At 43.6% G+C, this 16,990-nt stretch overlaps 1 protein-coding gene across 2 annotated transcripts; it reads left to right on the top strand.

The window, feature by feature from the left end:
• Positions 1-6,101: 6,101 nt before the first annotated feature.
• On the top strand, positions 6,102-16,926 carry FBXO7 (F-box protein 7). Of its 2 annotated transcripts, none has more exons than XM_037389312.1 (9): positions 6,102-6,223; positions 7,797-8,085; positions 9,592-9,819; positions 11,221-11,362; positions 12,620-12,703; positions 13,818-13,910; positions 14,892-15,068; positions 15,747-15,784; positions 16,144-16,926. In XM_037389312.1, exons 1-9 carry the CDS (start codon positions 6,102-6,104, stop codon positions 16,546-16,548), a joined length of 1,578 nt encoding a protein of 525 aa, XP_037245209.1. In that variant the 3' UTR covers positions 16,549-16,926. The 2 variants fall into 2 exon arrangements, with proteins under 2 accessions (XP_037245209.1, XP_037245210.1); XM_037389313.1 differs by lacking the exon at positions 6,102-6,223 and adding an exon at positions 7,098-7,298 and having other exon boundaries at positions 16,144-16,548.
• Positions 16,927-16,990: the final 64 nt, after the last annotated feature.

Genomic DNA, 16,990 nt, shown 5'->3' with positions numbered 1-16,990 from the left:
CCAAAAAGTGTCCTAGTTTCTCCTGCACATGTGCCACTTTCTATCCTTATTATTAACGGTCAATTAAAAATCAATATAAAACCAGGAAGACAGATTTTTCTATCATTAAAGTACACAGACAACTTACTAGCTATTGATCTAGCAGGATTGCTAGAAGCATGAATGGAGGTGAGGTACCTCATTCTCATTGAATTTCATTCCCACTGAGGACAGAAAACAGCACAGACCAGAAAACGACCCTGCTTTGTAGTTAGTGTGTTCTTGTTTGCATCTTAAATGTATGCCAGGTGAGAAGCTGAAAGAACAAACAACTGAACTGCCATGGCAATAAAAGACAGTATCATTTCATATTCCTTTCTCACACCAACAAGCTTTACTTTTGCACTCCAAGGCTGACATTCTTGGTTTCATCAAAGCCCCAGGCCTGTCAGATGCTAGGACTGATTGCCTAAGGTCAGTCAGATGACTAAGGCAGACAGGGCTGAGGAGAAGGAACCGTCAGCTGCCTGATACTCTAAATCAGAGCTGCCAGTTGCATTGTCAATGATAATAGATGGCAGACAAATTGCTCTGATTTTTATCTTCAGTAACTGAGCATGCATCGACTAATTCCTAAATCACTCTCTTAATTCTTTTGTCTTCTCAGAGATAATGTATTCAAATACTTTAAGTAGAGGGAAAAGATGAAAAACTCCTTTGTTTCAGTCTGTGTACCTGTCTCACCCTAATGAAGTACTCAGCAGTCTGTAGATACCACATTTTGTTTCTCCTTTGTGAACCCTCTGCAAAAACTTCAAATAAAACTTGCAATAAAGATTACAGCTGGAATCTGCCTAAGAACTAAGAAAGCTTCTGATGAAAAAAATAAGTCACTGTCATTGCCTTGTACAGGCTTAACACAGCCATAAACTACACTATCTTAAACTGACCAACCTCTGAAAAAGAATTTTATCCTTGTCTTGCCTTAGTCCTGCACAAAACTCTCCAGTTGAAGCCCACAGAAGAATTTTTTTTTGCTTCCCAAAATTCAGAAAAGAAACACAAACACAAGACAAGCAGTTCTCAAACATGATAGCAAATATAGTGTCTACCCAACCTGAAGTCCAGAAAGAGCCCTTTAGTTTCACAAATATCTTCTGCTGTTATCACAGAACTGGGACTGGATTTTTCAATTTCCCCCTTGCTCCATTGTTTCTAGTTACTCTGCAGCACGCTCAAGAACAGGTAGGTTTGCTGCAGCTCACTCAACAATGTCAAATCAAAAAGGACTCAACAGCTTCAAGATTTTAACCCTTCATATACACCAACATTCCATATGGAAAACCACCTCTGAGTGAAAAGGAATACAAAATTTCTATGGTTGATAGAAGAAAGATACTGGCAAGGATGCTTAAAGAAAACAGCAAATGACACAGACAGGAGTTTGCTAAACCATGTAAAAGCAGGTGATCTCCACCTCTCCACAACTACTGGAAATACCCATGGAAAAAGAAAAACTCCATTAAGTTCCTGTTCATGGTCTTTCCTTTTCAGTGTGGAAAACAATGCTATTCGCTTCCAAACTCATCAGGCAGCAGGTGATTAGCTCAATGAAAACTTCAAACAGAATCCATAGGAGGCAATGGCCACCTCTGCCCCCACAGGTTATATTTCTGAGTAGGACTGGGACCCTCACAATATTTCAGAGGCTTTGCAAGGGCACTGTGTTACCACAGCTTTTCCCGAGCGTGGCTTGCCTACTGGTGCCCTTCATAACGTCTTTTAAAGACTTGGAGCAGAGTTGTCAGAGAATAAGTAACATAGCTGCAATGCCTACACAGCATCCATTAACAACGGATAACTATGTTGGGAGGCAGTTGTCTGATGAGCTGAGGGAAGAAATCACTTTCCACTGTTTGGATCCACTGAGTTCATGTTGCTGACCTCTGTAACTGCCCTGTCCTAGCACCTGAGACAGGACTACCAGGTTCATTTTCACCAAAGTCCATTTAGCAAAAAGAATCAGTGTTCTTGTTCTAGCTCTGCACTGCACACTGCCCTCACAGCTAAGAATTGTGAGTGTGCTATTAAGCTGGTCCCCAAGAGACACGGGAAGAAGAAGAAACATTGAGACCTTGAACAGGAATGCAGAAGGCATTATTTGTCTGGGATCTGCCCAGATTCAGACCTGAGTCCATTATTTGTGTAGGTCTGTTCTAAGTTTTCTTCTCTGCTTTTCTTCCAGTCGTTTGGCTCGCTCTTTAGTCTCTTGCACAACCATGCAGTTACTTTCATGGAGCTGACAGCAGCATGAGGCACCGTCTCAACCTGTGCAGCCCCTACCGTGGTTCTGCATAAATTGCGGTCCTGTTAAGAAGTCAGTGTAGATCCCTAGAAGGTGGATGCAGTAATCTCACTAAGAAAAAACTGATGCCGTTGGTTGATGGTAAGATATAGGAAATTTTCCTCTAAGAATCTTCCTCCATGGGTGAAGCCTCTTTTTACTACCCAGAGAAATGTGACTTTGAACTGCTAACGCAAATATATCAAACTCTGCCTTTGATGTGCCACTTTAAAGACTTTTGCTCTGCACACAGCTCTCAGTAATTCAATACTGTAAAGAAGTATACAAATCCAAGAAAACACGGTGATAGCTAAAAACATCTGAAGCGACCTGGCAAACCCCAGAAAACCCACTGAAAGGTCCTTTGCTCCATATGACCAGATTTTAATCAGAAACAAAGAAGAGCCACATGAGTAAGCTTCAGACACTGCTTAAGGGTCATGCATAGACAGTCAACCTGAGGTGGTGTAAAGCAGAGCTCCACTAAATGTATTAGCTACAGAGCACTAGCTTAAAGGGCTTTAAAATACTTTTTAGGAGAAAAGTTGACCACCATCAAGCTGCAAGAAGTTAGAAGGTTCTTTCCACTGGCTTTGATTTGAACCTCCCCCCCCACTGGCACACTTAAAATGGTACTTTATACTTTCACAGAGCTGCTGCTGATACTCCAGCCTTCACACCCTTCTCCTCCTCCTTCCACCATTTCTCACATCTTTCAGTGTGACCCTAGCCATTCAAAATATCAGTTATCATAAGGATTAATACATACACATATAAATTTATTTATACATGTTATGAAATACACTCTTTGTAGTGGCAAATACAGAAAGCAAAATAATGGAAAAGGTCCACTGGCTCACAACCTTATTACTACACTCAGCTTTCAGGAAAAAAATATTAATTCCATGAGGTATGTAACTGAACCAAAGAGACCTTTGCTTTTTATAGTTCTCTTCCCTCTGCCATGGGAAGCTGGCTGCAGGTCAACAGGGCTATAGCTATATTAAGTTTCAAATTTCTCAGGAGAAACCACAAGGTCTATCCATAGGGTTTTACTTCGGTGGAATGGGTTTTATTGCTTATGTTCTACACTGATCATGTGGGGGAGAAAAACCATCAATAAAATACTCTGAGTTGAGAAATGACATTGTCTTTTACAATCATTCTAAGCTACTGATAAAGAGCTTCCTTTTGTCACCACACTGTAGATTATTTTAATGAATTAGACTTAAAAATAATTCGCCATTTCCTATAAGCATGAACTATACTGAAAGTCACAGTTCTGTATACAACTATTTCTTCAAGCTTGTAAGCACACAGGTTTCCCAGACTGTTTTGACACAGTGCCCTTCCCAGCCTGAGGTTGACTTTACACGTGGCCATTGGAAGTCTCCTGCCTGCGGACTGAGACAAAATTAAAATGGTGGAGAAAAAATATTACTCAAGTAACAGTCCTTTTAGAAAGATATTTAAGGGAAAAAATAATGGTGGTTTTGGGTCATTTGAAACTTGCACAGACAAACTTGAAAGCTGTGGAAAATGTTTAATAAGTCTTTCATCATGATTGTTTCTTAGGAGGTTTTCCTGTTTAACACTTACTGCTCTGTGAAGAACGTGTCTAAACCTTACATTGTGTCATGTCTCATAAAGTTCAAAGGAAAAATTAGCAGAACGCCAGCAGAAATGCTGACCTGTAACTGGTGTAACTGGTTACCTAATAATGACTACTATAGCCAGCTCCTGAGAAATAGAACAATTTTATTTTGCACAATTAGTTTAGCTTGTGCAAACTACTGAAATGGTGCTTCTGCTGGTACACAACTGTACCCATGAACATTTCTCATACTAGGGAAGCCTCCTCCACCCTTCCTAAAAAGCACAAAGTTGCCCTAGAGCCACTGGGAACACAGGAGGTGGCTGAGACAGGGACAACAACGCTGAAGGACAAAACATAGCAGGATGTCCATGGCCAGCGGAAAATGGTTATGATGTTGCGGCAGCAGCATGACTCACTTTGGATTCAACCCTCTTCAAGGGAGAGGAAAGCAAAGTTCTGACAGGCAAGGTGCTCCTGATCCCTCCTCATGTGTTCTCCTCCTTTCAATCCTCTTTGACCCTGCCTTTGCCACTTCCTTCCACTCTCATCCCCTTCTGTCGCAGCAACCTGCTGTTCTGGATTTATCCAGGATGTGGCCCCATGAGATGGTGACTGCATAAGCACTTCTCAAAAAGGGGTAGTGGCAAACGGTGCAGTACGCTTCTCAGGAAATCATTTATTTTAATGCTTGCAGTTGAGGGCCTGGTATGTAACATCAAGCTGACTGTAATGGGCATCAGCTCTTCCATTTTTCAATGAGTGGTATTCCATTTCAGTAGTCTCTTTGCCTTTCCCTTTATAATCTTCATCAATACAATCCTTTCCACTGAGGAATTTATTGACATGTTGAAACCAGATGATGTTTGCCCTTCACTCTGAGATATATTTGACAGCAAACTCTAGAGTAAGGGAAATTTAGCAACCACATTTACTTGGGTTGGATGACCATGTTCAGATAGCATAAAGGAGATTTCATCTGTAGCCCAGAACAGAAGTTTTGAAGTTCCAGTCTCCTTCTTCTGACTGGCTCCATAGCTGTGGAAAGGACACAGATAGGATGAAGGGTGAAGCAATGTGAATGGTGCCATAATAAGCAGTTCTACTTGGTGGCAGCTGTGCAAGCTAGGTCTTTCAAGCTCACTTTACCTATTATTTTAGGGCTATATTCTTAGAAAGTAACCCAGTTTTCCTGTACCTCATACTTCTATTATCCATGCAGAAGTGATGTAACTAAATATTATTAGAAAAACAGACAAGATGATCTGAGAATAAGCATTGCTTGAAAGTTACCTCTTGATTCACTGTTGTCTGAAATTTAATGTTAAAGTAAAAACTTGAATAAACTGTGCTTGTTACGTTTTTCCCCAATTGACATTACACTTCTGCAAAGTGTGTATTTCTAGATGAAGCTGCATGCATGTTTTGGAAAAGATCCAAGATCTTTTTTCCAAGTATGACAGATGAGGGCTAACTAAAGCCCGTAAACTTAAGTTTGTGCCGCTTTCTACTTTTGCTGTGATCATTCAGTTCAGTAGCCCCCCTTAAATTACCGTGTTTCTTTATAAAACTAGACGCTTTCGGGGGCAGTGTCCTCCTTCAGCCCTTCCCCTAGCATATTTCTAAGAACTTTGTCAACAGCAAAACGTCCAGCCATCACCAGGCTCTCCTCGGCGGTTTTGTTTTTAAGGTAACATCTAAACCGGCGTGACACTGAAGGGGAGCGAGAAGAGCGGCCCAGCCCACCCCTCCGCACGGCAGCCGGCGCGATCCGTCACTGCTGCCAGTGGCTTATCGCCTCCCAGGCGCGGCGGGGACCAGCCGCTGAGGGGGACAGGCCACAGCTGAGGGACAGCAGCAGAGGCGACCAGCGAGCGCCACCCGCCCGCCAGCCCTCTGCCACGTTGGGGGGGGGAGGGTGTGTCCGGCTCCCGCCGGCGCATGCGCGGGCCCAGCGCGAACGCCCAATCATCGATGCCGCCGCGTGGCAAGCCGAGGCATCGATCAGCCGGCGCGCGGGGGTAACGCCACGGGCCGCGGGGGCGGGGCCGAGCGGGCTGAGGCGGTGCCGCGCCAACCAAAACAACGACACACCCCGGCAGCCCTTGCGGTCGTTCGCCGCCGCCACCTTCACCGCCGCCCGGCGGGGCCCGCTCGGGGCGCAGGCGACCCGCCGCCGCCGCCATGAAGCTTCGTGTGCGGGTGCAGAAGCGAACGGCGCCCCTGGAGGTGCAGGGGGCGGAGCCAACGCTTGGGGAGCTGCGCGCGCAGCTGCGCCGGGCCCTGCTGCCCGCCTGGGGATACAGGTAGCGTGCGGAGCGAACCATCGCGGAGGGGTGTGGGGGGGCGGCGACGGCGGCCGCGCGCGCCGGGGCTTGGGCCAGCGGGGCCGTACCACGCGGTGCGCGGAGAGGGGTGGGGCGGCCCAGCCTATCCCCCCCCACCCCGCCAGCTCCCCCGTGGCGGTGCTGCTGCCCCCTGCGGGGCGCGCGGCGGCGGTGCCGGGGCCGCTGCGGGCGGGGAAGGGGCGGTGGGGCCGGCCGGGGCCCTTCCTCCTCTGGCCGAGCCGAGGGGCGCCGAGGGCGGGCGCCGAGCGGAGGGGGCAGAGCGGCCGCGGGGCGGGGGCGCCGAGCTGCGCTGCGGGCCGAGGCCGGCGGTGCGGGGGCTGGTAGGCCCGCGGGCACGGGCGCTGTCGCCCGGGGCTGGGCGGCCCCAGCGGCGGGTAAGGGGTTGCCGCCGGGGCTTGGCCCGGTCGGCGGGGGCACGCTGCCGAGGCTCTCGCAGGGCTGGGCAGGGGCTGCCGCGGAGCCGCTCCCCGCCACAGGCCCCGCGGCAGCGCCGGGGCCGGGAGCCGCGTCCCGACGGCCCGGGAGCGGCTGTGCGTCCCGGCTGGTCCCGCAGGGCCGGGGGTGACGCTGCCGGGGAGCGCGCAGCTGAGAGATACGGGTTGCGGCCCTGCCGGAGCGGACTTGAGTTTCCGTGTGGTGTCACGAAAATGGCCGTAGGGTGCCAGGCTTACAGTTTTTCAGGCTTATTAGAAAACCTCTGGGTGTAAATTTCATAAACGTTTTATCTACGAGGAACTCCTGGCAGCCTTTACAGGAGGGTGACGTCTGCAAAACCGATTTAGGAAGCGCCTGCAGAAGGGGCTCGTTTTCTACTGGTGGCTGGAGGGTTTGTACCGACAGACCCGTACCTGGGTACCAGTATTGATGCCTCACTGGCGGAGCGCCCGCCTGGAGCGCCGGGCCGTGCTGCGTGGCCCTGCCGGCAGCAGACACCTGAAGCCCGTGCTTGACTTGCCACCGTGGGTTTGCCCTACAGCTGATACTGGATAGCTGCTCCCATGCTACCCAGTTTAATTTCCTTTTATTTTTTTTAGTAAGCGCTTGCCCTGAAGCATCTTTTCTTAATACCCTCATTTGCAACTAGCATTCTGTAAGGCAGCTGCTGACTTTTTGAAATTAATGTTTTGCTTAATGAGAAAGCAAGATGGTTGAGTTTGGAGCACTATCTTGTTTTTAAGTAATCTCAGGCGGTAGTTCATTTCAAGCTTGTTTTGCTAGGTGTGGCATCTTTTAATTTGGAGGGTACTTGTTAGCTTTCCTTCGTAATTGTTTTATGAGCAATTACTGGAAATGAAGTTATACCTATAGGCAGCTATGGCTACTTAAAATGTACTTGGAGAGAAATATGGGGGAAATAATTTTGTACCATATTTTTCCTCTCGCTATCCATTTAATATGTAGCTAGTTATTAATGGATTAAAACCCATGGCATGGTGTTATTGTATATGCAGTAAGCATTTCTAACTATACCTCTGTGTGCAGTGACCCAGATGCAGCCAGCCTTGCTTCCTTACTTTTTTTTGTTTTGCAGTTCTGATACAGAGTTTTCAATAACACTGAACAGAAGAGATCCTCTCACAGAAGATCAGAAGACCTTAGCTTCATATGGGATTGTTCCTGGTGATTTGATATGCCTATTACTACAAGAGGCAGATGGACAACCCCAGCTACCTCCTCCTACTGCTCCCCCACTTCAGAATGGTCATGAGCCATCCACCTTGATCCCCAACGAAACTCAGGCCAACAGTCCAAAAGAAGGGCAAAATGAACAATCTGACAACCAGAAAGCTCAGGTGGAAGTTCAGAAGAGTGGAGAGAGGGTAAGTACATGAGAATTGCCCTGCACAACACAAGGCAAAAAAAAGAAGGTATCTTGTTGAGTCAGTTGCTGTACTATATATTAGAGAATCTCTTCAGAATATTTGGCTACTTATACTTGTCTAATATGGAGCCAGTTATTTGGATGGAAATTTGGCTCTATTCATTGCATATTAGTTATGACACAGAAGTTAGTTCAGAGACCCTGAGATGTTTCATGTCTGACATTTTTACAGGTTTGAATGTTTTTGGTGGAACATGCATTTTTAGTAAGGAAGTTAGGATTATGTTTCTTACTGGAATCATTTTCCTGGAGAAGACAACACTGAGGCTAGGTGGTGGACAAATGCAACAGGCACTGTCTGTCGGAAACACCACTCACAAGATGAGCACACAATTCCTTTCTAATGAGTTATAACACTGCTCTGTGATTCAGGTGGCCTGCCATAGAGTGAGACCTGTCTTGTGCATGGAGGTTGTGTTGCTCTGGTAGCTCCTGCCTCATGCTTCATTGATGTACATCTGTAAGATCCCATATGCTTCATGCAGCTAATAGGCACATTTTTTGCATGTTACTCAGTGGTTTGTTTTCTGTATGACAGTACATGCAATAGTTAAGTAGCTAATGGCTCCCACCAGCCACTGGGCCCTGAGGTGAATGGAGTCTCCCTGGAGAAGACAACTGCAGGTACAGCGTAGTGCCATGGTCTATCTCATTATATGATCCTGTCCTTTTTAGGCAGGAGCTTGAGAAGCTGGGAAAAAATTGTCTTCCAACATTCTTTTGAAGCAAGTAGTTTTTTGCTTTGGAACTGATTTCAAGTACAAAATGTTTCTTAATGCAACCTTTTTATGAGGAAAATGGGCAAGCGGTCTCTTAAAAATACTAATTTAACGTATGAAAGTTAAGATTTAGGATAAAAAGGGTTGTGAGAAATGTGAGAAAATGTAGCTGGACTGTTGTCTCTTTGATACTTGTCAGGAGCGATAATCCTTACATGGTGCTGCGGGCACGCAGGCTGCTTATGTCTGTCAGTTAGACTGTAGTAAGCTGTGCTGAAGTATCTGTTTCGTATCTGTTTAATATTCTAAGGCAAGTTGAAAGATTCTCACACCTTCCTCCAAAATTGTAGTGAAAGATGGCAAGAAAATTTCTAAGCAACTAAGTGTCATTGGAGAAGAGCTCTAGGAGTCTGAAAATCTTATGTTTAACTGGGGCTATGTACATTGCTGTTAATGAGAGAAAAGGAGTTCCAAGGGTGGGTGGCGCTGCCAGCCTCATACAAAATGTAAGGGTGTCTTGTGCCATTGGACGTGGATGTTGGGGAGAATTAGCTACAGCTCTTTTAGACTCTTCCCCCTGCTCCTTTCCTGACCCTTCCCGTACATAAATCTGCTTATAGTTTTCATTCACTACTTTTTCCTTTTTTTTAATGTGTCTTTGAGTAGTTTTATTTATGTAGAGGCATAATTTTATGAACAAAAGTATGTTTTGCTTTCCCTTGAAGGCAGGATCCAGCCTAGAATTTCCTTCTGAGTTAGTCCCAGAAGATGTTGACCTGGAAGAAGGTACAGGTTCCTATCCTTCTGAACCCATGCTGTGCAGTGAAGCTGCTGATGGTGAAATACCACATTCCTTAGAGATGCTCTACCTTTCTGCTGAGTGTACCAGTGCCACTGATGCCTTGATTGTGCTAGTACATCTTCTCATGATGGAGACAGGCTATGTACCTCAGGTAGGTGCACAAACAAGCAGGAAACTTCTTGGTCAGTATGAGAAATCTGTGGGATACCATGGGAATGTGTGATACAAGATGCATCTGAAGCTCCATTTCTGCCTTTCTGTATGTCAGTCAGCAGCAGGGGCTGCTGAGGTGTCAGCTGCTTTAATTTCCCTGATCAGTAAGCCTTAAGGCTAAAGACTAGAGCAGCTTTCAGGTGTGAGAGAAGAGGTCTGTCCCTATGTTTCTTTCAGTCCTCAGCCTCACTGGGACCCAGCTGATAACCTGTTTCTGCTTTATACTGTTGAGCTTGTGTAGACATGTAGCACTTCTGTGTAGATTGTAGCATTTTTTTTGAAGTGCTGCCTTAAGCATCAGCATCATCTCAATGGTATCCTGTTCAAATGGTGGTTGAAAAGGTGTAGTCTGCCAGAATATTGTCTCCCATTCCATATTAACTTCAGCTGTGTTAAATTAGGCTTTGGTTCCACTAACCCACAGAAGTATTGTACTTGAGCACCTATGGCAGTACTTCTGTACAATGTACGAATTCACCTTTTCCCCTTAGATTTTCAAGATTTGCATTGCATGTTTATGGATATGTGGCTGAACATGTCAGAAAAGGCTTGATCTCAGAGGAGGCATTCAAATTCTCATGGTTTTTCTTGCGGTGAGGCTAACTAAGCCTGTATAGGGGGTTGGTTAAATGTCCAATTACCCGATACCAGTTTAATTCATCTGTTCAGTTAGTTGTGTGCCCATAGCCTGAAATACTATCTGAAGAATACATTTGCCACTGGGAAGAAAGTTTATGTCAGTGAGTAGGCTTGGAAGTAGGGAAGATGATTGCTGTGCAGATTTAAGAGGAAAAAAAAGTCTGCTTGTACTTGTGGTTATGTTGTATTCCCCTCTGGGGTTTCATCTGACCCTCTTTATACTGAAATTGAAAGGAAAAACTGTTAGTCGACTCAGATTTTTGAATTAATTTCAAGCTATGATTCTTCAAGACCTGTCAGACATTGCAAGTTCACAGAAAAGGTGCAATAAGATGTTTTTTGTGCAGCAGATTAACGTACATGCAAGAGTTGTCAGAATGCTGGAATGGCTGTCAGAACGAAGTACGTGTCTCAGAGAAACGGGTGTGAACGCTCACTGAACGACCTTTCCTGTCATACTGGAACAGGACAAGGAATCACTAAATTTCACCTTAGATTTGCTGTTAGTCTTGGGGAAGATACTATATAATCAGGCAATTATAGTCTGTGTCATAATGTGCATTGGGACTTAACTAAGAGTTGAATCGCAGGCATCATTCTGGCATTCCCTAACTTTTGAGCTTCTTTTTTTTTTATGTTTTCACCCCTTAGTCTTGGTACATTGCTAAAGTATGGCAGTGTGTTATCTCTGCATTTTTAGGGGACAGAAGCCAAGGCAGTATCTATGCCAGAGAAATGGAGAGGAAACGGTGTTTATAAGCTACAGTATACACATCCCCTTTGTGAAGAAGGTTCTGCTGGTTTGACTTGTGTGCCTTTGGGAGATCTTGTTGTTATTAATGGTAAGTTATACAGTTTCTATCCTGGATGCACATTGGTAAATATCACCGTTGTTTAGCAAGAGAAAACTTAAATGTGCTTTTGTGCACTTGGTTTAGAGCTGCACCCTGATTATCCAGGTTGTTGAGGTGCAAGAGATCCCACTTCCTGATGCTGAATATTCTTGGCATTCCCTGTCTCTGTATTAACTATTTCTCTCCCTTTAATCATAACAGATGAATCCTTAGGGGGTTCAGCTGGCCTTTTCATTGCGATGTTGTAGAAATCTGTTTCTTATCTCATTTCATAGAAACTTTGGTATACATTGTCAAACATTAGAAGAAGTAGATTTGCTCCAGCTACAATATTTTTGTCCTGTCTCATGTTCTTTGCAAGACTTATAAACAACATCCAGACTATGTATTCTTTAGCTTTAATTTATAATCTTAGGAAAGATTATACCTTATATATATGATATATATGTAATATTATAAAGCTATCAGTTTAACCATGGTCTCAAAATTGTATTTAGTTTAAGCTATTCGGTCCAGAAAATTTAGGGAAGTCTTAATTTTTTTTGAAGCAACTTCCAAATCACTTGATTTTTATTTTTTTTTAGTTTCTTTTGTTTGTCTTTTTTGCTTGTGTTTTTTTCTGTTTTTCATGTGTTCTTCAGCACTTGAGCAGTTTCACATTTTTGCAGAACCAATAGTAAATTAGGACTTGATTCTAATTTCAAGATGTCTTTGATTAAAAAAATTATATTTATTTGTAAAAAACTTGTTACTGATTATGCCAATTTGTATAAGCACATATGTTTTCTCAGAACATATACACATTCTGATCAAATGTTTTAATCGAGTCATGTTATGGTTAGATTTAGGCCAGTGTTACAACTGGCATGCATATTGTGTTCATATAGTAAGCTTGTTGAATCTTTCTCTAGTTAATATTTCTTTAATGACTGTGTTGTAGTAATGGCTCTCTGTATACCTCTCTTAGCTGTGTTACATCTCTTTCCATGTGACAGAATTGCTGAAGGCAATGCTTGGTTTCTGTCACCAAGGTCTTTGTTCATTCCTTGCTATTTTAAGTTCCATTTTATTTTTCTGAAATTTTTATTTGTCTAGCTGCTTGCTATAGTTGAGTCTTTTCCTTGAGGGGATCTGGTAAGGGAGGAAAGTGAAACACCTCTGACGGGTAAGGCAGTAATGAAGTGGTCTTTGTTATCTCTCAATGTGTTCTAAATTTTGAAATGTCTTTTTTTGTTTTATTTGCAGCAACATTAAAAATCAACAAAGAGATTAAAGGTGTTAAGAGAATACAACTATTGCCAGCATCGTTTGTTTGCTTTCAGGAGCCAGGTATGATTGAGCTATGATACTTCATAGCAGTAAACTGAAAAAGAAGTGACACAGTGGGTAAGGATATACTTCAGCAGAATGTTTAATAGGTACAGAATAGCAGAAAGAATAAAAATGTTGTTACCATTTTGGTTAGTCATAGCTTTGAGGTGAAAGGCATTTGGAGTGTAGCCATTTACTCACATTTTGTTGTTAAAACAATTTGAATTTCTTGGATTGACAGTTGAAGGGAAGAACCTTGCAAAGCCCGAGTCATCCTTTCACCCGTATGCTTGTTATTTATGAGGTCCTGAGCGTGTGTGTGAATCTCTGGGGCAACAATGCTGCGTTATAGCCCCTTTCTGTCTGGCAGTTCAGGACTTCGGAAGCTGATGGTACCTACACTGTTGTTGTGGCACTGTAACTGTTACATTCTTTTTGTCAGAAAATGTGTGCTGACCACATAGCTCTCTCCAGAATGCCAAAATTAGAAGGAAAACTAAGGTGGGGGAGAAGACAAGGGCAGATAGATGTGGATCCTTGTGAGCACAGACCTGACTAGCCTTTTGTTCTGTGAAGTAAATGGACTATTTTGTCAGCAGTTCAGGCTGACTCAGTGTCTGGGTAGCCCCAGTCACTGATGTACAAGTCTAGTTGAAAGGCTTTAGAAGAATTAAATGAGCACTGAAATGTGTCCAATACAATGTCAAGAGCCTTCTGGCTCCCCTTTCTGCAGAGAACAGAATGGAAAAACATTTCTGTCAGAAAGTTGAATATTGCAGGCGTTTACAACATAGGTGCATGCTACACATTAGCTTTGAAATCTGGCAAAGGAAGCTCTGACAGCTTGAGAGTCAGTTTGTTTGTGAAGAATTCAAGTGTTTCTCTTAATGGTGCTTTTTAAGGCCAGAGGAAAGCCTAGGCTGGCCACGGAACTGCTCTGTAGTTGTTGATCAATTACTTACTGCATGATTGTTACACTCTGAACAGCTGAAATGGCTAAATGGCTGAAAAGCTGCTCCAATCAAGATTACAAGCAGATTTAAATTCCGTGTTTAAGAAAATCATAATTCTTCTGCTCTGACATAATTTTTGCATTTATGAATTCAAGCTTTTTACCTCTCTTCTTTGATAGAAAAAGTTGCAGGTGTTTACAGAGACTTGCAGAAATTATCCCGTCTCTTTAAAGACCAGCTGGTTTACTCTCTTCTGGCTGCTGCCCGACAAGGTGAGAGAAAATATTTACCATTAAGAGATGGTACTTCATTTTTGAGGATGGAAGAAAGGGGGGTTCTGTCTGAAGCCTTGAAGGGAAAGTGTAAGAAACAGCTGTTCAGTGATGGATATATAAAGAATAAGCATAAAGTAATTTATACATTCTAAAGGAATGATATTAATCTTTGTAGCTTAGAAAATGTTAATATAATGATGATTTCCTGGTTTAAATTTTTGATTGCTGTAGTGTCACAGAAGAGACTGGAGTAGCTGTTTTCCACATTTAGTGATGAGAAGATCATACCACAATAATTTTGTGGCAGTAATTTTGTAGTTTTGATCCATTTCTTTGTCAAAGCAGAAAAATTTATAGAGCATCATATTTGGAAGTCTAACCCCAAGAATGATCTTCTCACTGACTGGTCATTGAGGGCTTGGAAAGGATGGAGGAAGTAACCCAAGCTGGCGTTTGTGAGGCAGTAGGAAGCCAGGCTTTCTCTGCATAGATATTGCCATAAAAGGTCTCAGCTTTATTTTCTGAAGACTATTCAGTAGAATTCCCTCTAGATTTCAGTGCAGGAAGGTTTTATGTGAAGCATGTGCTCTGTATTTAATGTGGTTTTTGTGGGCTTGTGAAATTTGGCACGTGGTGGTGAGTTGGGTTTTTTTTTTACCTATTCTTTTGTTCTGTAGCCTATAAACATAGTTAGGTGCGTGGAATGTTTCTTAGGCTTAGTAGCCAATATCGGTCAGTATAAAGTGTCATTTGCCCTGTTTTGTGCACTCTAAATATACTTAAGAGTTGCAAGAAATGTGTTTTATAAGAAGTCACGTCACAGTACTTTCTGAGAGAAGTGGTGTAACTCAGACATCAAAGGGAAATGATTTAAGGGAAAGGTTATAATGTCCGTCCTTTCTTTTAGGATTTCTAGAGAGAGAGTAAACTGCACCACTTAAGTAATGCTGTAATGCTTCTATTTTCTCCACTTTGTAGCTCTGAACTTGCCAGATGTGTTTGGGTTAGTGGTCCTTCCTCTGGAGCTCAAGCTTCGGATTTTCAGACTTCTGGATGTCCGTTCACTCATCTCTCTTTCTGCTGTTTGCCATGATCTTTACACAGCTTCAAATGACCAGCTTCTGTGGAGGTTTATCTATCTGCGAGATTTCCGAGGTAGTGTTGAGACACATGTTTTTCTAGTTACATTCTGATGTGAACAGAGGGATTAGGTCTGGCAGATTCTGATAAGGTGCTCCTCAGGCAACTACTTCTGATTTTTTTTTTTAAAACACTTTCATTTGTGATGTTAACCAGTACAGTTGGGTCAGGTATAATTCTGGTGGATGCAGTTTTCTGCCAGGAAAATGGTTGACAAGTCTGCTGAGCCATTACTGATGGACCACATAGTTCTTCCCATTGTGTGGGGCAGACTTCCCTTGTTTTCATGTTTCCCTGGCTACCTTGGTGTGCCAGCCATTACAGATATTAGGAATCGGAGGAGAGATACTCCTGCTGTAATTTCTCACAAGAGATTGAAGAAATAAGGTGATCAAGGGAAGTGCAGTGAGAAGTTGGAGATGGGGACAGTGTTTCAGGGATTTCTCTACTAGAGTCACTTTTGGAGATGACGCTTTACATAGAATGGGTGTGCAAGTAGATTACCTGTTGGATGGTCCTGGAGATTTAAGTTGTTTAGCATGCATTATCTTTATGAAAAATGTATTGACCAAAAGTGTTTTCTCATCTCTTGCTTTTTCTGCAAGTTTTGACTAAACTGTGGGCATCTGTGGCATGAATGCCATTTAATAATAAAATAGATTGCTCCTCTTAATTTTTTGTTTCTCTTTGTAGATCCTATTGCAAGGCCCCGTGACACAGACTGGAAAGAAGTAGGTGGTGCTTTTATTTTAGTCTCCACAGGCTAAGTTGAAAATAAAGCATAGACTTTGGGAGGCAGTAAATTTTAATTAATTTTTAGTCTTAAAAGTGTGGTGTTCTGTGTACACATGCAGAGTTTGGTCAGAGTAGGAGAAAACGGCATCAAAAGTTAAATGTGCATACCCAGATCATGGGTCAGAGGTCTTCCAGAGACACTGCTTGCTCTTTGGCAGACAGGGGAGCTGCTGTTGGGGGTTTTCAGGCTGGTGAGGAGTGTTTTTGTGAGAAGTGCTGCAGAACTGAATGCAACTGCTGAACCTGGAGCACAGAGCACTTAGAGAGCTTTAAAATGCTTTGTTTCTGTCTGCAGCTATACAAGAAGAAGTTGAAACAGAAGAAGGAAGCCCTGAGATGGAGGCACATGATGTTTCTGCCCCCTACACCTCATCCAATCCCCTTTCATCCCAACCCGTTCTATCCTAATCCCTTTCCTCCCAACCCATTCCCATCAAACCCAATCTATCCCCCAGTGATCATTGGTGGAGAGTATGATGAGAGACCAACACTTCCATATGTTGGAGACCCAATTAACTCACTCATTCCTGGCCCAGGAGAAGCACCAGGGCAGTTTCCTCCATTCAGACCACATTTTGACCCAATTGGTTCCTTGCCAGGAGCAAACCCTACACTTCCAGGACGAGCTGGTCCCAATGACAGGTTTCCACCTAGACCCAGCCGGGGCCGCCCCACGGACATTCGCCGTGCGTTCATTTGATTGCTGCGTTTTCCTTCAGTGAGTTTTCTAGTCCCTGAGCTTGCTTTCTAACTGCAGGAGGTTGCAAATCCTAGGCACTAACATCTGCCTTCTCTTGTGATTGTGGCAAGAACATGTGTGCATGGTATAATGTTTCAGCCACAAAGGCTGGGTTTGTTTTATGCTCTGGTAGTAACTGTACTGGCTGGCACTAAGGTCGATTTTGCAAAAAAGAGCTACAATTTAGAACAGTTTGTTCTGCTACCTGTCCCGTCCCGTGTCCCCCCCGCCCTGCCCCCACCCCTCTTGCCCTTACTCATCTGTGAAGTGCTAGTTGGAGACCGGAAGGACACTGGCCAAATATTTGCTGCATCTGATAAAGAGCACTTTAAATACAAATATACTTGTCTGTCTTATTTGAAGAGTTTTATTAAGTTGTCAGGAAAAATGATGTTTAAAATCT

This window comes from Falco rusticolus, chromosome 5 (genome assembly GCF_015220075.1).
Source record: "Falco rusticolus isolate bFalRus1 chromosome 5, bFalRus1.pri, whole genome shotgun sequence".
Lineage (NCBI taxonomy): Eukaryota > Metazoa > Chordata > Aves > Falconiformes > Falconidae > Falco > Falco rusticolus.
Note: the sequence above shows the minus strand (reverse complement) of the source record. Positions and strands in the feature narration are given on the sequence as shown.